Source organism: Haplochromis burtoni, unplaced genomic scaffold (genome assembly GCF_018398535.1).
Source record: "Haplochromis burtoni strain Fernald_Lab_line unplaced genomic scaffold, NCSU_Asbu1 Contig_28, whole genome shotgun sequence".
In the NCBI taxonomy this organism is placed as follows: domain Eukaryota; kingdom Metazoa; phylum Chordata; class Actinopteri; order Cichliformes; family Cichlidae; genus Haplochromis; species Haplochromis burtoni.
In genome coordinates this window covers 916,681-940,101 of record NW_024582389.1, presented here as the reverse complement: position 1 = coordinate 940,101, position 23,421 = coordinate 916,681, and the positions used below count along the sequence as shown (strand labels likewise).

At 38.1% G+C, this 23,421-nt stretch overlaps 2 protein-coding genes across 3 annotated transcripts in view; both read left to right on the top strand.

Moving 5' to 3' along the window:
- LOC102309363 (mitochondrial basic amino acids transporter) lies at positions 1–8,907 on the top strand. Its single transcript, XM_005917627.2, has 4 exons — positions 1–392; positions 2,400–2,443; positions 2,612–2,695; positions 4,888–8,907. Exons 1-4 carry the CDS (start codon positions 365–367, stop codon positions 5,644–5,646), a joined length of 915 nt encoding a protein of 304 aa, XP_005917689.1. The 5' UTR covers positions 1–364; the 3' UTR covers positions 5,647–8,907.
- Positions 8,908–19,141: 10,234 nt separating this feature from the next.
- Positions 19,142–23,421, top strand: part of vrtn (vertebrae development associated) — an 8,040-nt gene continuing 3,760 nt past the window's right edge. Inside the window, exons 1-2 of one of the 2 annotated variants that reach the window (XM_005917626.3) lie at positions 19,142–19,409; positions 20,540–20,871. In XM_005917626.3, coding sequence (XP_005917688.1) covers positions 20,560–20,871 — 312 coding nt within the window. In that variant the 5' untranslated portion in view covers positions 19,142–19,409; positions 20,540–20,559. Of the gene's footprint in view, positions 19,410–20,512; positions 20,872–23,421 lie in introns of both variants that reach the window. The other variant, XM_014332194.2, reaches the window with a different exon arrangement.

Genomic DNA, 23,421 nt, shown 5'->3' with positions numbered 1-23,421 from the left:
TCTCCTTTGACATACATATGTAATGAACTTCTGAATTACAGACAGTGTGGAGGAAGTCTGCATTGACTGTAAACATCGCAAAGGTTCATATAAAGCGCGTAGGTCAACAGGAGAGGTTTACCAGCACAAAGAGAGAAAATACTTTTAGCAGGATTCGTGACTGTAACAGAGAGAGGCACGTTACAAGCTAGCTAATGGTAGCTAAGACAAACGTTATCTGATATTATCATTTAGCAGTGATCCATCAGCTAGATAAAACGCTTAGGTACACGTTTCGGAAACGTTAAAGTAAAGGTTGTTTGGGGAAAAGCTGAGAAAGACAGAAAGACATCGAGAACCTTTTGGTGTGCTTTAGATATTATTGATGGACTTCATTGCTGGATGCTTAGGAGGTAAGTCACTCATCACTTCTGTTCCTTTTTACCGTGTCAGATACCCACTGCGGTTCCTGATATTTGTCATGGTAGCGAACCATCAAAACACTGAGCAGCTTAAAAAAACTATCATACATAAAAACATGTGTATGTAAAACGTATTTAAAAAAATATGATTATATACTCTCACTCTCTCACACACACTCACACATCTATCTATTTATCTATCTATCTATCTGTGTGTGTGTGTGTGTGTATTTAGAAACGACTACTGTGATGTGTGTGCGTGTGTAAAAAATGTATATATAAACATTTAAAAAAACTAACTTACTATGATGTTTTTGTTTGTTTGCATGCACACACATAATGTGTGATTATATGACGCACGAAATATTGTAGTTTCACTTTCACTAATGGTATGACACTGAAGTTTGCTTTCGCTTCTAAGAAACTGCATTACTGAGCCTCATTTTATTAATGCCTCTTCCACCGATTGATTGGGTTCATTTATGGATGTAGATGTGGTTAACTCACTTCACTGTGTTCCAGAATTATTATTCAGTAGCTTAAATTAACTTCTTCTGTACTAATTAATGTGTGGCAGAACCTTTTGAGTCTTGAAACACAGAGAAACATTTGTCGTTTTGCTGCAAGTAAATTCTAGTTATAAATGTATGCCAACTTTCTTTATGGCTCCCTTGTGTCACTTGTTTAGCTCAGTGAGAAGTGAAAGCATCCAAGCAGTGACACAAGCACCACCAATTTTTCCTGCTGTAAAGGGCTTGGCTCATTCCAACCCATACACAACCTTTTACAGTCCAATTCTATTTTTTGTTGTGTTTAAAGTGAGTCACGTGGAAGATCATGTGCTTTTCCACGTTTAGTGAACCATCTAAAAACAAATTTGGAAGTTGGCTACTGCAGTTTCAGAATGTCTGTGTTCAAGTTTATCTGGGAAAAAAAAGATCATATCTGCATGTCTGTGAAGGTTCTCAGTCATCCAGGTCATCGTAGTCTAAGGAGCTTGGAAAGAAAAGCTAAAACTATGAACACATTCCTACTGTTTTTTTGTTTTCTAATATCCTTGTTGCATTGAGGTCAGTGACTGCTCATCATTGTGTTATGTCTGATTTGGTGTGTTTCCCAGCTTACAACTGGAACTGAGCTCCCAGGGGCTCATTTTACAAACAGGTCAAGTGACAAAGCATGTGATTATGCAGGATTAGTACACTCTGTTTGTTTACCACAGTGCTACAAATGGTTGATTAACATACATGTGTGTTTTCTAAACAGTCATTATAGTATTATGTTTGCTAAACTGGTTCTCAATTGCATTTTTTTAACCTCAAACCATAGAATAAGCAAGTATTTGCAAAAATGTGATGGGATATGTCATTTGCTATTTGACTTAAAATGTATATATGTAAACATAGATGAACATGTAGTAGTATATGTTTTTATTTATATTTTGTGAAGCCCCCGCCCAAAAAACATAAAATAAAATAAAAGATTTTGTTTTTACTGATACCGTCTTGGATTGCTGTACAGGTACGTTATCTAGTGAAGGTTTCGATATTAAAACTTAATGATATTTGTCACCAGTTCAAGAGATATAATCAGCACGTGTTACAACATAGGCTCAGGTGAAAAGTTCAAGCTGGCATCACAACATTGGTATGTGCTTTACAGGCCCAGATTACGCAACATTCAAAGGCATGCTGAAGAGAGTTTTAGAGAGTGTTGATGCTCAGAGAGGTGGCTCTGAAGAGGCGATGGCAGTAGACTCTAAAATGACACAACTGCAGCAAGAGTTTTTGAGCTTCAAAGACTGGTCAAGTGGGCCATATGGGTTATAAAGACTGCTTTAAATAGAAACATATGAATAATAAATGAATAGCTACATATGAATTGCAGGATATCTCATGTGTAATCAAAGAGTGCCTCTCTCAGGGTTTCCTAATTTTGCTCCAGTTTGCTCCAGATTAAAACCAAATGATTATTCCAGTATTGTTTCATTGTCTGTAGGTGCGGCTGGAGTGTTGGTTGGACACCCATTTGACACAGTAAAGGTAGGTAATAACAACGTTATTGCCATTTTTTCCCGTTTTTTTTTCTTCCCCCCCACTCTCTCTCCTTGCATGTTTTAAAAGTGAAATCAGTTGCTTATAATGTGTAAAACATGCATGATTCTAGTCTTCCAGTGTTGAGGTGATCATTCCAAACATCTTGTCTTTCAGGTTAGACTGCAGGTCCAGAATGCTGATAAACCTCTCTATCGTGGGACTTTCCACTGCTTCCAGTCCATCATACGTCAGGAGTCGGTATGTGGATTTCTTTAGTCGTTCATTTTCTTCATATTATCCAGTGCAGGGTTGGAGCCTACCTGAGCTCTCATAGGGAAAGAGGCGGGGAACATGCTGGACAGGTTACCAATCTATCGCAGGGCGTGCAGATTGCTTTCACAGATCAATCTAATGCTAGTATGCATTATAATATGATTACAGAGATCATGGTTATATATTATAGCTTATATAATATATATAACTTGCTTATTAGATTAAAGTCAATAAAGTCAAAGTGACGTGTAGACTTAAGTGATGCTTGATTCTTTTTCACACACTAACATAGGGATGGGTATCGAAAACCGGTTCTTGTTGAGAACCGGTTCCCACTGTTTCAATTCCTTGGAATCGTTTGCCATTTTTGCAAACGATTCCCTTATCGATTCCAGTCGCCCCGAATGACGTCACCACGTTGCGGAGCGTCATTTACCTGGCAGGAAACACGGCGCGTAAGCGGCTCAAACGCTCAAACGTTTGATTATACTTTACGAGAACGGATGACAACAGGGCAACTTGCAATACTTGCAAAGTAGATATTTCATTTAAGGGAGGAAACACTACGAATATGCAAAAGCATTTGCTCACAAAACACGTGATGACCTTAAATGAATGTCGTGTTTTTAATTCCGCTCCGGACTCGTGAATCTCAACCAGCAGCAGCGGTAGCGTTTGCACGTCCTCTCCCGTTAATGCGGCAGGTAAATAATCAACTAACAGTGCATATTATGTTAGCGCGATCTGCCTTATTACAAAACCTGCCATTACTGTGCATTTTGATGACCATGATGAGAGAGACAGAGTCTGGCTGGCTCAGATGCTGGCAGTTCTCGCTGCAGTCTACCGGTAGCGTCTCCTTTCAGGCCAGGATAGACGAATGTCACCGAGCAGTGACTCAGTTTGTGGTAAAAGGCTTGCACCCATTTGCCACAGCAGATGCCCCTGATTTTCAGTAAGTGAATGTGTTTAATTGTAGGCAGGGACATTACTGGATAGTCTTGTGTAATTGCTATTGAATAATTTATGTTATACTTTGTTATTGCTACAGAAGAATATTTATTTTATTATTTTACATTTACAATTTTTTTTCCTGGGGACCCTGTGACACCCCGTTAAAGAGCCGTAGGCTGTGGATCTCTTAAGATCTCACTGTTGGGTTTGTAAGGCCATGTTACTCCTAAATTTCTATCTTGTTCAAAGAGAAGATAAAAAACAAAGTTCTGAGCTAATCGACCTTAGTGTTCTCCTTTTTTAAAAAGAATCGATAGGAGAATCGATAAAGAATCGAATCGTTAAACAGAATCGAAAATGGAATTGGAATCGTGAAAATCTTATCAATACCCATCCCTACACTAACACCAGGCAGTGTTAGGAGAATCAGAGTGGGTCATTGTCCAAAGGTGCACTTTCTCACGTGTAACACACAGCAAGAGACATTGGCCCCATTGGGTAACACACACGTCTGAAAATGGCTTTGGTTTTATGTGCCATTTTAACCACACTTCCCATCAGAATGGTGCTATGTTTTTACTTTCACCGTAAGTACTTCACAGATTTTCCCTAAATCATCATATTTTCTTCTTTAGGATTCAGGATACTGTTGGAAATATATATAAAATGGTCATAAGATTTGTTATGCAAATGCCTGTTATCAGTCTCACTGTGGTACTGCAGGCTGCTTTATCATAGGGAATGGTATGTAGAAAATAATTAACTGCCTTGAAAGATAAAGCAACTTATGGCTCTTGCCATCACTTTATAAGATGTAATGTAGGTGTTTTTTTTCTGACCCTTCTGGTTCTCAAGAGAAAAAGCTGTTCAAACTGAGATCAGGGAAGTAATGACAAGTGTAGATAAGTTCCTCATTGTGATGAAGGAACAATATATTATAGGTCTGGGATATGCAAAAGCTATCAAGAATACATATAGGCTTTAATTTATAGTGTTAGCTTGAAATATATGGGCTTCTGTGAAAACAGAAAATGCGAGTTAACCTGTTTTTTATTTTTTATTTTTAATGATTATTAAAATTATTATTGGATATTAATGCTATTTAAAATTAAGTAACAAGGAAAAAACAGAAACTGTTTAATTAAAACTCTTTTTATCTTTTACCCTGATTTCATTTTATCGTGATGTGTTACTGTATGTCTTATCTTTCACCCTTACCACAGGTATTTGGCTTGTATAAAGGCATTGGATCCCCCATCATGGGCCTTACATTCATCAATGCTATAGTGTTTGGTGTTCAGGGAAATACAATGCGATGGCTGGGGGAAGACACCCCAAGGAACCAGTTCCTTGCTGGTGCTACAGCAGGAGCCATCCAGACTGTGGTCTGCTGCCCCATGGAGCTGGCCAAAACCCGCATGCAAATGCAGGGTACAGGGGTAAAGACAGGCTATAAAAAGATGTACAAGAACTCCTTTGACTGTTTGCTACGCATTTACAAACACGAGGGTCTGCGGGGTGTAAACAGGGGCATGGTTACTACACTTGTCCGTGAAACACCTGCCTTCGGGGTTTACTTCCTGTCGTATGATTTGCTGACTCGCAGCCTCGGCTGTGAGCCAGATGCCCGCTTTTTGATTCCCAAACTGCTCTTTGCTGGGGGTATGGCAGGCGTCACGTCTTGGGTCTGCAACTATCCCGTAGATGTGATCAAATCACGACTCCAAGCAGATGGAGTGGGTGGTGTGAATCAGTACAGCAGCATTGCTGACTGTATCCGGCAGAGTGTCAGAAAAGAGGGTTACATGGTGTTTACTCGAGGCCTCACTTCCACACTGCTAAGAGCCTTCCCTGTGAATGCTGCCACTTTTGCTACCGTCACCCTCTTCCTCATGTACGTACAAGGTGAGGACAGAGGGCCTAAAGACTGTGAGCCGGCCCCGACACAGACAGAGGAGCAGACCCGGCCCACCAACCTGTGACAGCATACAGTGCTCATCCTCAACCCAGGCACTTTAGAAGAATACAGCAAAACAAAATATATATTCAAACTTTTTGTTACTCTGACTTGGCTTTGCATCACATCAGCCATTCCTTGTTTTGAATCCAAATATACTTATACTTTATATCAGCACTTTTTATTTTCTATGGAGCAAAAAGGAGAGCAAAACATCTTTACTTTTAGCAATAATTTAAGTTTAGTGTTTGCTTCTGTAGATGCAGAAGTTGATATACCTCTAATAAGGTGGGGGAAATAGAAGCTGACAGATTCTACAGCTTTTGAAATGACCTCATCCTTTGGATTATTTTGTATAAAAGAAAAGGATTTGTTACTTAGCCTCAAACCTGACAGTATGGCTAGATTGTGTGTATGGTATAGGCACTGGAAATTAATATCTCTATTTACATATATCTTCAAATTTGCAGGGTTTATTTGGATTTAAATATTCCAGAGAATCGTTTTTTAATGTATATCTAAAGAATTTCTCCTGCCTTATAAAATGTTTTTTTCTTTGTGTAAGGAAGCTAAAGCACCTGAAGTGTATCCTCTGAAGATTTGGGTGAGTAACAGGGAACCAATGTAGCGTGTGATAAGCGTGCACAACTTTTCACATTTAAACTGCTTTCAAACCAAAAACCATCACAGCTTCAGTCTCATCCATTGCACGATTTGCCCGTGCAGCACATGTCAGTATGGATGCAAGCAAAAAGCATCAGGTCTAACAGCTCTTCAGGGATCGAATGAAAAACGTACGGGTGTGAATCGAGGTTGCCGTTGCCGTTTTTGTTTCATTGTTTTGCCTGTGGGTGTTGTGTTCTTCCAAATAATATCAAGTTTTATTATTGTTACTCACTGCTGTGTTAAGGGTCTAGTATAAAACCTTGCTATTTTGTTTGTCATTATCTTCTTTTTAAAGGTGATTTTAAGTGTGTGCCTGATATTCAAGGCCAGATATTCATGCTGGGGCACTTTAAAGAAATCTGCTAGAATTGCATTTCTGAAACCAACAAATAACACAAGATTGAGGATGTTCCTTATTTTCTTGACCATTCATGTTTAACGTGTGAATGTGTTACTGCAGGCATGCGGCTTCTTGTTTTTACTCTAGGTCAGGGATCTCAAAGTCATTTTACATTGAGGGCCACACGCAGTCCACTTTCATCTTAAATGGGCCGGACAAGTGACACTCCACTTTTTGTTTAACTGCGCATTTAATCTATGAGATATATTAATATGAAGTAAAGAAGTGCAATTTCAACAGAACCTCTGTTTTTCTAAGTTGTAAATGTGCAAAATTACAGAAAACATTCTGGTAGCTCACTGAACACACTGTACTGTATTTATAAAACCTAAAGCTTTCATTGATTAATGAAAGTCTTTTTGTTTTAACTGAAATTTCTATAACAGGAACCTCTCTGTTATTTAATTGTTTAGCTATTACTTAACTACTTTGGTATAGTATGAATGACTGTGGGGGAGGTCTTTATCAGCAGGAAAGGCTTAAAACGTATAAAAAAATAAAGTTAATCCAAAAATGTGTGCCCTTCGTGATAGTTTCTAAAGTCATCCAGAGACCAGCTGCCTTTGCTGGGCCAATTTTAGGCCCTGGGCCTTATGTTTGACACCCCTGCTCTAGGTGATTCATTGCACTTTGGTGTTCTTCTGACTTTGTCTTGTTTCAGGGAAAACAGATCCAGATTTCTTTAACCATAACTGCCTTTAAGCTCTGGTGGTGTAACATCCTTTGCTGAATGAAGAACAGCAAACAAATTTAAAAGAAGAAATTTTGGATCAGTGTTCATGTTTAAATGTAAATGTTGCTATGAACTTGAGGTTTTCTTTTCAATAAGGGGATACTTTTCTGTCAGTCCTGTCAGACTCCAATCAAAGCTTTTTCGAGCTTTTAAGTTCTCACACTGGCAGCAAATTAAACCCAACATGTTTTGCATTAAAACAATCTACTTACCTGCAGCTGCACTAATTCCACGTTTGTTGAATGTAACACACCTGTTTTGATGTGGAGGTCTTTTATTTTAAGAGTTTAAGAGTTAAGTATTTTGGGGGAGTCCTTCAGTGATGCTTCACTTAAACAGAGTTGTGTTGTGTTGTGGTGGCGGTGATGAATGAAAGCATGATTGCCATGTATGCAAAAGTTGCTTTTGTTTAACTCTATATTCAACTTCTCAAACAGCGACTGGTATCTGTGGCTATAAAGTACATCTGAAGCATATTACATGACAAATATTTAATTTATTTAATCCAGCTCTTTGAAAGATACAATACTTACAGGATATAATTCTGATAATGCAGGATTGTTTTGAAGTGACTGGTTAAATATCTATTATATATTTTTTATTCTAAAGTAATAATGCAGTGCAATGCCTTGAATGACCACGTTTAAGTTTAAACTGTCTTTAATCAGTTTAAGGTACCTGGTGTATTTTCACAAAAAAGCTGAGACGTGATATTTTTGCCATGCAGAACCCATTTGTCTATTTTGGCAATAAAGATCTGTACAACTGGGTAAATAAAAATAATTTCAATAGTTGCTTGTTTCTTTTATCTCAGTCTTCTTAGTCAATGCAGTTTTTCATCTTTACTTCACACCAACAGTCACCTCAAGATACTTTATACTGTAAGGTAAAGACCCTACAATAATAGATTCCTGACAATCAGACAATACTTCTTGTGTGTCTGTAGCTCTGCGATTAGCACATATGCATTTTCTGAACAGTAATAATCACACCTTTTCTTTACTTGAGTTGGAGATATAGATTTCAAGGGCCAAACCCGATTTGATCAAAGTGTAGTTGAAATACTACTACATTAAATACAACAACAAATACATTACACATTCTTTCAGGCTTCAGTGTTGAATTAAAAAACAACGACAACAACCTGCATTTACACTGACTCGTCACTAGATGACAACCTACCTTTGTTTTGAGAAGTTTACATCCACTCATCTGTGCGTGAATGTAATTCTGTTTTCTTTTTAAATTTCTTTGAATTGTTCTTTTTTCCAGAAAAACTAAAAAACGAGAATTGGGTGCACAAATTTATTTTGGGATTTCTCTAATCCACAATAGATCAAGACTATACAAGTACACATGCGGGCTCAAATATATACAAATCCTCCCCTAAATCTTTAATAAGTGATGCTGAAGGTCACAGTTAGACTGGCCGTGGAAAATTCCGGGCAATTGCCCGATGGGCCTATGGTGATTTTTTTTTTTTTGTAGCGGTATAAACAATGAAATGTGGTGGATTGGGCAAGGAGGTCGGATACACCCTCCCCCTTGCTTGGGCAAGGGCGCTGAAAGCAGTCTTATCACAGTCAAACAGAAGAAAATAGTATGGAGGTGAAAAGGAACATGATTTGTCCCGTACTTCAGCTAGAATGAAAAAAAGACACAGTGCTTGAATTATTCTGTGTCTTCTTCTCTCAGTCTTTCCCCTCCCTCTCCTGTTGCTACTGATCAATGATCAGCTGATCGGCTTTTCTGACGCAAGTCCCGTTTTTGTTTGTTTATCGCCCACTTTGCGTCAGAAAGAGGAAACCAGCGGATATCGCGCTAAACAACACCTTTAAGTTTGATAAGCTGTTGTTAGAATTTATTTTATATTACTTTAGTATCAGCTGATGTTTGCTGGAGCCATGTCTGTAAACGCTGCTGGTCCTAGTATCGGTTTTGATGTCTTGTGAGAGGAAAATATGAAGATGAAACCAGGAGATGTCCTTACTGAGCTGAGCAGGTGATGGAGAAACAGGTTTATCTTTTAGGTGACATGAATGAGTTGAAGGGAAGTTATGAAATGTTTTTGAGAGACAAACAACACCAGGATCCTTCTTAAGTAGCTGACAGCTGGTAACTGTGCAGGGGCGGGTCTAGCAGAGTTTTGCCAGGGGGGCAGGTAGGGCATTAACAGGGAAAGTGGGGCACAAAGAAATACTTTTCTTTCTTATTCTTATTTAAAATGTCTAGCTTTTATTAAATAATTATCTGATGTAAAATGTATAGAAATCATACATATATGCCAACAAGACTGGGTTTTTTTTTTCATTCAAAGGCTTTTTATTGTTTTTCCTATAATGCCTGGTGGGCCGGTCTCTAGTCAAAATGCCAGGGCCAATTTTTGTGGCATTCCAGCCCTGCTGAAGGTTCAACAAAGTCAATAAAGTTGACAGGGCTGATGCATATTAACTTTTTAGTGATCGTGATTGAGTACAAGTTGTAGCGTCTCTTTGCCAGCATGAAAAAGGACTGGTTTGACCAGAACAATAAGAAAGTGCAAGGAACTCTGTGAAGATCAAAGGCAAACAAGTTAGAAAAGGTCCCTTTCATTTCTAAACAACTGTAAATTCCAAGATCATCAGTTTAAACAATTGCAATTAGAAGTTATTTGGATGTAACTTTGCCAAGGTTATAGGGCCAGACTTTTATCCTTTTATGAGGAAACTGATTAGGATGTTCAGGAACTACTCAGGAACCACCAAGGCTCAATCCTTCAATAAAAACATCCTGAAAATGTGTTAAACCTAAAGTGTAAAGAGTAGAAGCTACAGATATTTGTGTAAAAATATAGGGAGTAAAATTAAAATTAAATACTCAAGTAAAGTACAGATACCTGGAAATTCTCCTTAGGTACAGTAATGAAGTATTTGTACTTCATTACTTTGCACCTCTATAAATCCAGCATCTGTTCCTTTAGCTAGCAGACACATTGTGCAATAAACTCTGCAGAAAGTTAGTGTGTTTTCCTGATATTTGTTGCTCTGCTTGCACTCGCTCCTCTTCTGCAGTGGTAGTTGGATGCTGAAGTGCCACGACCACAACTTATCGACATCAGCACTTAAAACGCTGTTTCAAATCCCTCCAGTCCACTTTAATGCCCGAGTGTTACACTATAAATGACACACAAATCATGCAGTGATGGATATTTTAATTTAAACTTTCACATTGTTTTTAAAACTATATCTAAACTCTAACCGATTACCAAATGCAGGGAAAATTACATTTTAGGATAACAACAAGAAGAGAAGTTGAACTAACCGTCTGACACTGAGGGCGACACAAGGTTGTGGATGAGGAGCTAAAACTTGAACAAGGCATGTGTGCAAATAGTTACACCGTAGTAAACCATCATAAACAGTTTTGTCACATCTGTTTAACAAAACAAAACCAATGGCTGATAAAAAACTAGCACTAATACAGCATTACAGAATAACATCTGTATATTTATTTACTTGATAGTTGAGTAGAATGTGGTAGAAATATATAATTTCATATTAAAGGTATTTGCATATTTATTTTATCCAGAACAGATCTACTTACACCATGGACATAAAAACAATAAACAAATACATAAAACTAAATGAAAGCCACAGTTTAAGAGTAACAAGGGAAGCAAAACAACTAAAGACACAAAATTGAATACAAAATAAAACACACAAAATGCACACTTGTGATGTTATAGTTAAAAACACAAAACAAAAAAAAAAACCTCGGATGTTTTCATTTTTATTGACCTCAGTCGACACTGTCATGAGTTCAAGTGTGAACCAGAATTCATAAAAAGTTAGGATAAGAGAATCTTAGTGCTTAGATAATCCAACTGCATGGATTACATCCATTACAAAGGAAAGACAAATTGTGCAGAGTATAATTTTATTTCTTTTATCTCCACCTGTTAATACATTTTTCTCCTGTACTCATAAAGTATTTATATACTATATAGGTACTGAAGACACTAAATTAAATGTAAATGTTCAGAAATTAGAAAAAAAGGCTGTATTACAGCGTTCTACTGAATTCAATTTCAGTTGAAGCGCAATGACAGTAAACCTGAATTTTTCGTGAATAGATTCACACACGGGATGGTTGGTAATGTCATATTATTATGTGGCTGCTGCTTTTATCTTTGATCAGAACACATAGAATGAGAGACAAATGAACCCAGTCTCATCATGCTATCTCAGTCTGATAATCTAATCTTTTATTTCCAGGATCTTAGAGCCTCTTGTTCCTCTTTCCACAGGTGTAACTGGGAAAGATTGTTCAATATTTTAAGAACGAGTTTATAATATTACATTTCCATGTGCAAAAGATCTTATCTGCTTCCTTGCTGTATAAAATCTTGGCACAAAAATAGAAACTGATTACAATGCTGTACTACCAAACGGAGTCATCCAGGCATCTATATCATAGGATGATGAGTCAAAATGCACTCTGAGAATCAAAGATCTCACTGTGAAAGATGCTGGACATCACCACTGTCACTCTCCTCACATCAGCAAGCACTAGCAACATGAAAACCTTTTTGTAGGATAATAACAAGAAAGCCCTGAGTAGCGAATCTATGCAATTAACACATTTTCTTGTTTCTCTCATAACCTCATGCCCGATGAAACATTGTCACTACAGAATATTCTGTTCACCTACCCAAAGCAAAAACATTGATATAAACAGCAACAAAAGCTGATCATTCAGACGTGGGTGCATGAAACTGGTGCTCAAATACAAGAGGACGCTCAGTATCAGATTAAGCAGCAGACTGCTTGTGATATAACTCTGACTGTCACTCTTCAAAGTCCCCAAAACAAGAAATTCAGGTGCTGGGTGACTGTGGATGAGCAAGCCAAAATGTCAGTGGAGCTGTGGGTCAGGGTGTCAGGTTTGTTTAACTGTTAACCCTGCAGTAGACTCTGACATACTGAAAGTAAAAGAAAAGATAATAACAAATGTATTTTTGTAGCACTGAAAGGGAGAGAAAGAGGCTTCATCGTGGATCAAGAACCTGAACCTCTAAGTACAGATTTATTCTTATTCATATACAATAAAAAAAAAGGTTTGTTTTGCATATGTGAATTTATAATCCTCATTTACATATTTCAGATAATCCAGCAAGATCTATATATTATTTTGAAGTTGTTTTTTTTTCTAAAACCACCATTTGGGCATTGTAAACATTGCTTTTACCAGCTCAGACACCTGTGAGCACCATCCCAAGTACAGCAAAAGACAACCAGTGTATTTCACTTTTATTTATTTATTTTTTTGCCAGAAATCTGTTTAAATTATTTTTCATACTTCGCTTAAAGAGACCCAATTAAAGAGAGCTAGTTAGAAGTGATCCGATTATAATAGTGATGATAAAACCTAGTAAAGCTGAAATAGACCAAGACACTATATCAGCATTGCTTATTTTCTAACTCTTATTCTTTAAGATTAGATGTGGTGTTAAAGAACATGTCTCATCATTGCAGAACATTATTTCAACATTTAAAAAGTACCTAATCTCTATTTTCAGACCTGAAAGGACACAATACATGCAATCATATCAATAATATGAATGCATGTGTTTTTTATTTATTTATTTTTGTAGGAATTCAGTTACTTAATGACCCATCTAACGCAATTACTTCCATCAATGTAGGTCTTCAAAGAACGTAAACTGCTAACCTGCTTTTAAAGTGAATAAATATGTCTATTTGTTTATTTGTTTAGGTGATGAATGTAGATGATGTGATGCATGCAGACAATAATCTCTCTGCAGTCTAAGACACACTGTGGGTTCAAGAGTGCGAATCCACACAATACACCTGTGTCAAACACAAAAAGCATGCTGTACAAAACAAAAGAAAACCTTTGCCATGTGTTTAATATCACTACAGGGAGTGCAGAATTATTAGGCAAATGAGTATTTTGTCCACATCATCCTCTTCATGCATGTTGTCTTACTCCAAGCTGTATAGACTTGAAAGCCTACTACCAATTAAGCATATTAGGTGATGTGCATCGCTGTAATGAGAAGGGGTGTGGTCTAATGACATCAACACCCTATATCAGGTGTGCATAATTATTAGGCAACGTCCTTTCCTTTGGCAAAATGGGTCAAAAGAAGGACTTGACAGGCTCAGAAAAGTCAAAAATAGTGAGATATCTTGCAGAGGGATGCAGCAGTCTCAAAATTGCAAAGCTTCTGAAGCGTGATCATCGAACAATCAAGCGTTTCATTCAAAATAGTCAACAGGGTCGCAAGAAGCAGTGTGGAAAAACCAAGGCGCAAAATAACTGCCCATGAACTGAGAAAAGTCAAGCGTGCAGCTGCCAAGATGCCACTTGCCACCAGTTTGGCCATATTTCAGAGCTGCAACATCACTGGAGTGCCCAAAAGCACAAGGTGTGCAATACTCAGAGACATGGCCAAGGTAAGAAAGGCTGAAAGACGACCACCACTGAACAAGACACACAAGCTGAAACGTCAAGACTGGGCCAAGAAATATCTCAAGACTGGTTTTTCTAAGGTTTTATGGACTGATGAAATGAGAGTGAGTCTTGATGGGCCAGATGGATGGGCCCGTGGCTGGATTGGTAAAGGGCAGAGAGCTCCAGTCCGACTCAGACGCCAGCAAGGTGGAGGTGGAGTACTGGTTTGGGCTGGTATCATCAAAGATGAGCTTGTGGGGCCTTTTCGGGTTGAGGATGGAGTCAAGCTCAACTCCCAGTCCTACTGCCAGTTTCTGGAAGACACCTTCTTCAAGCAGTGGTACAGGAAGAAGTCTGCATCCTTCAAGAAAAACATGATTTTCATGCAGGACAATGCTCCATCACAGCGTCCAAGTACTCCACAGCGTGGCTGGCAAGAAAGGGTATAAAAGAAGAAAAACTAATGACATGGCCACCTTGTTCACCTGATCTGAACCCCATTGAGAACCTGTGGTCCATCATCAAATGTGAGATTTACAAGGAGGGAAAACAGTACACCTCTCTGAACAGTGTCTGGGAGGCTGTGGTTGCTGCTGCACGCAATGTTGATGGTGAACAGATCAAAACACTGACAGAATCCATGGATGGCAGGCTTTTGAGTGTCCTTGCAAAGAAAGGTGGCTATATTGGTCGCTGATTTGTTTTTGTTTTGTTTTTGAATGTCAGAAATGTATATTTGTGAATGTGGAGATGTTATATTGGTTTCACTGGTAAAAATAAATAATTGAAATGGGTATATATTTGTTTTTTGTTAAGTTGCCTAATAATTATGCACAGTAATAGTCACCTGCACACACAGATATCCCCCTAAAATAGCTAAAACTAAAAACAAACTAAAAACTACTTCCAAAAACATTCAGCTTTGATATTAATGAGCTTTTTGGGTTCATTGAGAACATGGTTGTTGTTCAATAATAATAATTCTGCACTCCCTGTATATATCACTATATTCTCAGCATTGATGTGTTTGATATATTAAAAAAAGATCTGCTTCCTTTTGAGATTGAAGTTTTAATCCAGTGATTTTGCTTGTGTGTATTTCCTAAACATGTAAATGTAATTTAAGGTTTAAAATTTAAGGTGCAAAAGTGTGTTTAAATCTAAAATACACAGATGATAAGATTACAAACATGGTTCAGATGGATGATAATTGTGCTTTAGGTCAGAGTCATACTCTGACATGGATGGTCGCTATTAACTTGAGAAATTTGGTGATGACACCTGGTTCGCAGTATAGGAAGTGACAGCGGCAATTGCAAATGTTGGTTTCCTCTGGACAAAGAGATTTTCTGCCTACCCACATCTAACTGACTTAACAAAAACAGCATATAGGAAATGCACTGGTCTACAAGCAAAAAGGGGAAAACTACAGACAATGACTAGAATTCATTACAAAAAGACCTCCCCACCCCCAAATGCTGTTTGTCAAGTGTCATGCTTTAGTTCTTTTCTTGGGCCTCTTCTTCAAAGCAGGCTCCACCCTGGACCACCTCTTCTGCCCAGGTTAATTAACAGGCAGCAGCTACAGTGTTATCTGATGTGGAAACCGTGTGCAGTGGTGAGAAATAAGAGTTTGATGATCAAACTGCACTGAATGAGGTTAACACTTTATATAATGGAATAATATACTGAAGATATCATTTTTAAAAAAATGATAGGAAAGTGGACAAATTGGTGGAAAGTGGAAAGATGGGGAACTGAATTAGATTCTAAATGTGAAAAAAAAAATCACTAATAAAAGTCGGCATGCACTGCATATGAGTAATACAGTTAGAACGGCAGTAATGTCATGGGTTATGTGGTGGGGCAAGAACGAGAAGCTGATACTGCATTATTAAAATATATGTGCATGCATAGATTGTCTGGGCAAAAAGGAAATCAATGTGTGGGGTATGTTTCAGCAGCCAAGTCGGCATCGTCACACCTGAATATTATTCAGGCTTGTCTCTGAGGATTTGCTTAGGGGCAATGAAAACAACACCAGTATATGCTTGAGGCATTAGAAATGCCACTGTGGCTCCGTAGGGAACAACTAACAGTCAGGTAAAGAAAGCTATCCAGCAAAAAGGTAGGTTTGTTGAAAAAAGTATCAGTTAAAAAAGGACGCAGGTAGCAGAACAAATCAAATTTAACTTTGTCCTACAGTGTTATAACAGCCAGTCTGGAGCAAGTCTGGATGTTATAAAAACCCTTGGGTGATTATTAGAAAAGAAAAGAAAAGAAAAGAAAAGAAAAGAAAAGAAAAGAAAAGCTAGTAAAAAATCCACTGAGTTCATTTGTAGGGGCTGAGCTCTTAAATGATGAGCAGTGAGAAATCACCAAGGTTTAATATATCAACTACTGTGTACTACCACACAAGAATCCCTTGAAATGGGACAGTAGACAAGCTCCAAACAGGTCAGTCAGCACAGGAAATACACATGTTAATGTTAAACAATGGCAAGGGTATTTAGGTAGTGCAACAAAAGAAAGACACCCGGAATAAGAATTTTTTGCAACTTTCAGCTGGGCAGTAGGATCAGTGATAAGAAAATGAGGCAAGAAGTGAGATGAGAAAAAGAAGAAAGTTGAAGAGATGTAAGTAGATGTTTTTAAACCACATTCAACCTCTAAAACTAATTTTTATGTTTAGGAATGCAAGTAAAAAACTTAATCAAAGATAATAATGTGCTTTTCAAACAATATTTTTTTTTTAATCATTGATAGCAACAGTAATTATATTTTAACAATAAGAACAACAATTTGGTTAAAGAGCCAGGGCATATTGGTGGATTAACCATTACAGAAGCATAACACATAAAACACAGTACTGAGCTGTTCCAACATGTAAACGATACATTTTGTGGTGGTCAAATAACTTGTTAATCACTGTATGCTTTATATGTTAAGTTCCAGAATTATCTGGCTGTACAATCTCAAGTTCAAAAACACTGAAAACTGAATTTTTTTAAATATTTTAAAATATTTAGATTTAGGCAAATCAGTTCCATGTTTGGCCACTCCTATGCAAATTGTAGTACTTGTTAAATTGAATTAATTGCTCTGCAAACCAGGTGGAGTAACTGGGAAGAAACTGAAGCACATGTACACAAACAAAACACCGGATTGATAACACATAAAAAGCACAACAAGCACAACAAGTCTAACTGAATCGTTTAGCAGAGTCGCATGTTCATGCAAGTGATGGAGTACAAGAAACTGACCATTCAGCAATTTGTGCCATGAATGTTAATTAAATTTGTATAGAGTGCAATGTTAGATGCAATCTAAAGCTCTGTCCCTTCTTTCTCGCACTTACACACAGACATGCATCCACAGCAGGTAAGAAATTCCTGGAGCCGGTCCCGGTGCTGCCCTATTTACATTTTAAATACTTGCAGCCAGCCCACTACTGTGTTCACAGTGCAATGCAGCACAGCTAATCTACACACCTAAGGCTAAAGCCAGGAGTCTGCGGGGGTTGAGGAGATGGTGAAGACAAACACTGACAAGAAAGGTGGCATGAATACACATGAGGAGCCTTACTGGAATTGGCTAAAGGCACTTATTCCATACAATGTTAAGTAGAAGCAAATATCTTTATCAGATTCTGAAGACGTACGATTATTTTAATGTCAAACATAGGAATGCAAGAAGTGAAGATGGATAGAGTACCTTTTCTGCCAATTCTGCCAGAGTAGCTTTATTGGCCAAAAGAACTATGTTCTCAAGCTTTTGAAACCAACCTACCCATATGGAAAAGGTATATATAAATCTTACAAAGTTTGTATCTGTTTTGTGTGAAACTTGTATGAAAGCATACAAGAGTGAAAACAGATGTAAGATCCCTTGAAAAATTATATAAATGAAAGGTGTATGTTTTGGATACTTACTAGAACAATATATGAAAGTAATGAGAAAGTGGCCACTTTCATGAGTAAATCATATAAGCCTGATATGATTCACTATATGAAGTAGGCCACATCTTATGCAAGTCTTTTATACGTTTTTACTATTTCTTTTCCATATGGGTAAACTCCCTTGTAGTATCCAGATCTGACAGTTTCAGTTCCTTCTATAGATTATTCAGGCCAAAAAAATAAATAAATATGGCGGCGTATTTAAAAGCTTCTTTGCCCGTTTCACTTTGTGATTTCTGCGTCACCATAGTGATCATCTTTCAAAATCTACGTTTTAGTGAACCCTTTCTGTGGATGTCCACATGTTTTTAGACTTTAAACTAAGACAATGGATGCAAATCTAAAGGAAAAGAAATTGTCCACACACCTAGAGCTGCACTTTTTAACAAGTGGGTGTTTGTATGCATTATTTGCAGTGTTAACTATACAAACCAAAGTGTAAAATGTACCCATTCTACTGTAAACCCCCCACACAAGCAACCACATTCACACATTGACCAATTAGCTGATAAGCTTCAGACCAAAGCCTTGAACCCCGGTGAACTCAGGCACCAGTGAGTCTGCTCAGAACTTGGAGTGCACAGATCTTTGGTGTGTCCCCTGGTGTGTGGATGCACACACCAGGGGACAAATGCTCTTGTCCCCTGGTGTGTGGATGCAATGGGGGAGTTTTGGAGGTTTAAAAAAAAGTCCTCCAGAGAGGGTGTCCTCCAGCTGTGGGGGGTTAGGGTAGAGTCACTGGGATTGTGTGTGTCTGTGTGTGTGTGTGTGTGGGGGGGGGTCTCTGTGTGTGTGGAACAAAAGGCCTTGATCCCTGAAATCCTGCAAAAGGCAGGAGAGGAGGTGTTAAAAGTGATACAGTATAGAAACAAGTTGACCTGGGCTTCTGGAGCCTTTTTCTCCTCTCATGTCAACACCCTGTCTACACATATCCACTTCAATAACTAAGTGGCACTTACACTACTGTCTACCCTGGACAACCTAAAACTGATTTGTAGTCTTCTGAGTGGAAAAAATATATAATAAAAGAATAAACTGACAACGTGTATTTTTATGCAGCATAAACGTAAGGTTGGTCAGTTAACGAAGCAAAAATGGGGCCCTGCTGCTCTCTTAACCCGAGAGCACTTGACAAATAACCTTGAAAATGAACTTTTCAGTGTGAACAAAAACAAGCCAAAACGCGTTGAGGAAAAAAAACAAACTACAAGTACCTTCTTCTTATGGCCCCTAACACATTTGCTCCTGTTAACACTTCACTTTGAAATTGACCCTGGCACGACGTAAGGAGGAGCAGGCGGGGAAGACGAGAAAAGGAGGAGGTGTTTCGCGGGGAGGGATGGCGAGAGGCGTCCAGGTCGTCCGTGGACTGTTTCCTGAAGGGAGGTGTCGCTAATCGATGTCCACATCTCAACTGCACACCGGAGAACAGGACTCCCAGAGGTTAAACGGACGCAATGGACTAAAACACTCGCAGCGTGAAAGCAATCTATGATCTGTGAAACCCTCCAGTAAGATACCAGTAAGAGTACGTGGTTTTCATTGATACTCATCTTAGGTCACTAGGCGCTCAGGTAAGAAAGATAATGGCTTCCATCATTGTTTTGGAATGTGATGTGGAGTTACTGTTGGGCGTTCGTTCAGGGTTTTTTTTTTTTTTGGTGACTAAGAAGGCGTCAGTGGTATGTTTTTTTTTTAAAGTAAACAATAAGCGTTGGCAGAAAACAAAAACACGGGTAAATAAAACCCCCAAAACAAACAGGCCATGACGCAGCGCAAATTGAGCCATATACTAGGTAATGACTTTGAAATTGTTCAGATTTCTTTTCTTTCTTTCTTTTTGTCCTTTAAATAATGTAGCTAACAATTTCTCTATTTTAATAAAAACAAAAATAATATTCATCACGGGCCACTATGACCCAGGCCAATTTTACAGACTTTTTGTTGATTGCATTTTTATTAGGCGACCTGTAAATTTACGGAAGTGTGATGCACTCATTTGAGTTAAAACAAAGTGTTTTTTTTTTCTTCTTTCAATTAACGGGACTATATCTAAATTTTAAACATAACATTTTATGAAACTTTGAATAATTAAAAGGTGTTATTTCACAGATGCATAGGACCTGCTTAGTTTAAGCCAGTTTTATTTTGGTTTAGCTTTGGCGCATTAGGAGATTTTAGTGTTTGTAATGTAACTGTATCGTACCTGTGCTGACCCCCTCGCTTCAGTGTAGGAGGGGTTAGGCCTGTTTGCTGCAGGTGAGAGCTTCTAGCAATGTTTTGGGCTCGCTTTAATTTTATAATTGATAATCAACATTTTATCACGTGAATACGCTGCGCTTCTGCTGAAAACACAATAATTTTACATTTAAATAACACTCGCTCAGATGAGTAGTAGAGACATGCTTTAATTTCCAGGTTAGCCTTTCCTTAATTAAGGAGGAGGTGGTGTTGAGTTATTTGTTACTAACAGCATTTGGTAACTCAGGATTAAAGTTGTTTTAGTTGTTGCTTTTACATGTTTCAGTCACAGTAATGTAGTTTACTTGTGATAAAGGCATTGGGATAAGATTTACCGGTCATTTTTTATTTAACAGTTTAAATAATTAAATCTCAAATAATCTTCAGTTTTCCTGGGATCTGGAATTGTTCTCTCCCCCCACTGTTCTTCCTTTAGGTCTTATCTCCTCCTCCTTCCTTGCAGCTCTGGTGTGATCCACAGGTATGGTTCAGAGGGATGAGGTCATGCTGTCTGCTCTGGGAGAGCTCCAGGAGGCCACAGAGAGCCCTGGCCTAGATGCAGTGACCAAAGTGGCCCAGAAGGTGGAGCAAGTCCTCGCTGCCTTTCAGCTGCCCAAGACCACCTGTCAGGATTTCCCTAAGTGGGCAGGAGTTGACGATGCCGCTCATGGTTTGTACCCAGCTGATGCACCCAGGGGCCTCCTGCCTCTAAACTGTGATGGAGAAGGCAACTTACTGTTTGATGCAATCAGCTTGCTGTTAGTGGGCAACACTGGACTGAGCTTGGAGCTACAGGTAAGCAGGATCGTGTGCGCTAATGGTGTAAATCTACTGCCTTGGTTCAAAAAGGTTACCCCTGGTTTTCGTGGAAGGGAAAACATTTAAGAACTACAGTCATTTCTATATACAGCCTCATTTCATTCATTTAATTTAATTAGCAAAGCTATGTAATGTTAAATATAAGGATTGTCTTTAATCACTGGATAAAAATAATTTGCTGTGACTTCCTGAAGTCTAGAACACATGGACCACCAAGTGCTGGAGTTCCTCCCTTGAGATGTGCTGCTAGGCCTTTTTTGTGGGTTTATCTGTCTTTTGTTTTATCTTCCATCACTGAAACACATGTCCTGTGACCTGGTGACTGACTTGACCGGTGGAAAAATATCTAATTTCTTCCTTTCCTTGATACACTTTTGTGTTACTTTTGGAATTTTTTTTTTGAGGGGGGGTCATCATTCTTTTGCACTTTGAAGCACTCTGATCAGCTTCACTTCAGAGGTGATCCTGTAGGGACTCCGTTACACTAGCAGCTGTACACTCCCAGGCCATAACGCTGCCACTGTGTCTGACATATAACGGGAGTTTTTTTTTTCCATCATATTGATACACGTTCACCTCACTGTAAACCTTTCATATTGACATTATGTGGCAAGCTCCTTAAGAGTGTTCTTGATTTCATTAGAAATGCTCAACCTGGTTTTTCTTAACACTCAAATAATTCTCTCATTTTGTACTTTTAGTTGCCTTTTGTGATCTTTGTGATATTTTTTTTTGTGTGTGTGTTGCAGAGCTGACTGGTGTGCTTGTTCACTTGCCCTGACATGTCTTTGGATGTCGAATTTAAAATTAGAGTGAAAATCTGTAAAATGTTATTTAACACTTTGAATCAATTTTCAGTTATTATGTCCCCTCAATTGAAATAACAATTAAAAAGACATTACCTGGCCATGGAACTGCTTGTCAGTCAAGTGTCCAATCAATTTTGAGCCTTTAAAAATGGGGGACTATATATATATATAAAAATGGCTGTAATTCCTAGAAATGTCATCCAATGTTTCTTATAAAACCACTTGAAATTGTGCACTTCAGTCATATATTGAATGCATGATTTAAAATCATCAACATTATCAGCGAATAGAGATCAGATTATTCCATCTCAAATCATCATGTTTTTAGAACATCTCTGTTAAAACAACCTCCAATTTGCCAGAAATTTTGTATTTAAAAATTTGACATGTACAATGATATGTCAACTACATTTCTAGATATATTTTTTAAAAGACCTGTCCACCTACTCTCAGGCCTCTTTCTTTTCAGATTGAAATATGAAGCAATGAACATGGGTATCTCAAAAAAGTTTGAAGATGAAAACCTACAATTTTACTGATCTTTTTTTTAAAAAAAAATTGCAAATGGCATTCCCCCCCCCCCACACTAATCATGTTTTCCACTTGCAAAGGTGTCAGCATTGCATCAATGTCAGCATAACATTTTCAGATCTTTTGTACTCTCAAACTTTTGTCTCATCTGCATTTAGCAACTAATTTTCATTGTGAAATCATTTCAATATAAAATGCTGTCAGAACAAATCGACTGTGAATGCAGTCTGTATTTAAAAGACCACTTCTTAAATTCTTAAACATCCTGGAATAAGAACCACAATCATCCTCACTCAGAAATGCTCTCAATCATCTCAATCATATGATGCAAACTGTGAAAAGAATATTTAATCTGTGCAGCAGGAGGAATGACTGTTAGTCAGTGTCTCTTGTGCTTCAGTGTAAGGGTATTGACTGCTAGCAGTCCTAATGTCCACGCAGTGAGAGAACTCTAAAGAAGTATAGCTTTTATTCCAAACTGAGGATGAGTTCATGTGGCATGGATCATATCAGAAGCTTCATAAGAAACGAGTGGTCCTTAAATGTCTTGTCATTTTTTTAAAGGATATAAGCTAAGCAGTTTAGGGTTTCGGTTAAGGTTCAGAGTGAGTGACCAGGATATGTATGGGGCGCCGTTTGTAAAGTGAAACATGCTGAAATTAACGGCAACATTTTTCCACATTTAGCTCAAAACCTTACAAAAACATGTTTTTTTCGAGTAATTTTTTACAACATTTAGTAAAATATTTGTAACTTTTCATCAAATGTTAAATGTTAAATCTAAATGTTAAATGTTAAACCTAAATGTTTAGGTTGCAAACATTTATTGTACGAATCAACGGAAATACCAAAATAAAAGCTTCCCGAAAACCTCCGGTGCAAAATTGTGTCTGTTCTCCTCCTCACTTCTCCCCGCCATGTGCTGCTTCACTTCTTGCCTACGAGCATGTCCAGCGATTTTGCTGGACATGTGCTGCAGCGATTGTGAAGTGGAGACTGCAGCTGCTAAGAGTGCACTACTGCTGAACCTTTGGATGGCCGACGAAACGGATCTTCCGATGTTTTCAGCTAAATCGCCGGACGTGCTTTCTCATGGTCCGTGCCAATGACTGTATAAATGTATAAATGACTTTTATACAGTCATTGGTCCGTGCCGGGTTATGGCTGAATTCCAGTGGAATGACGG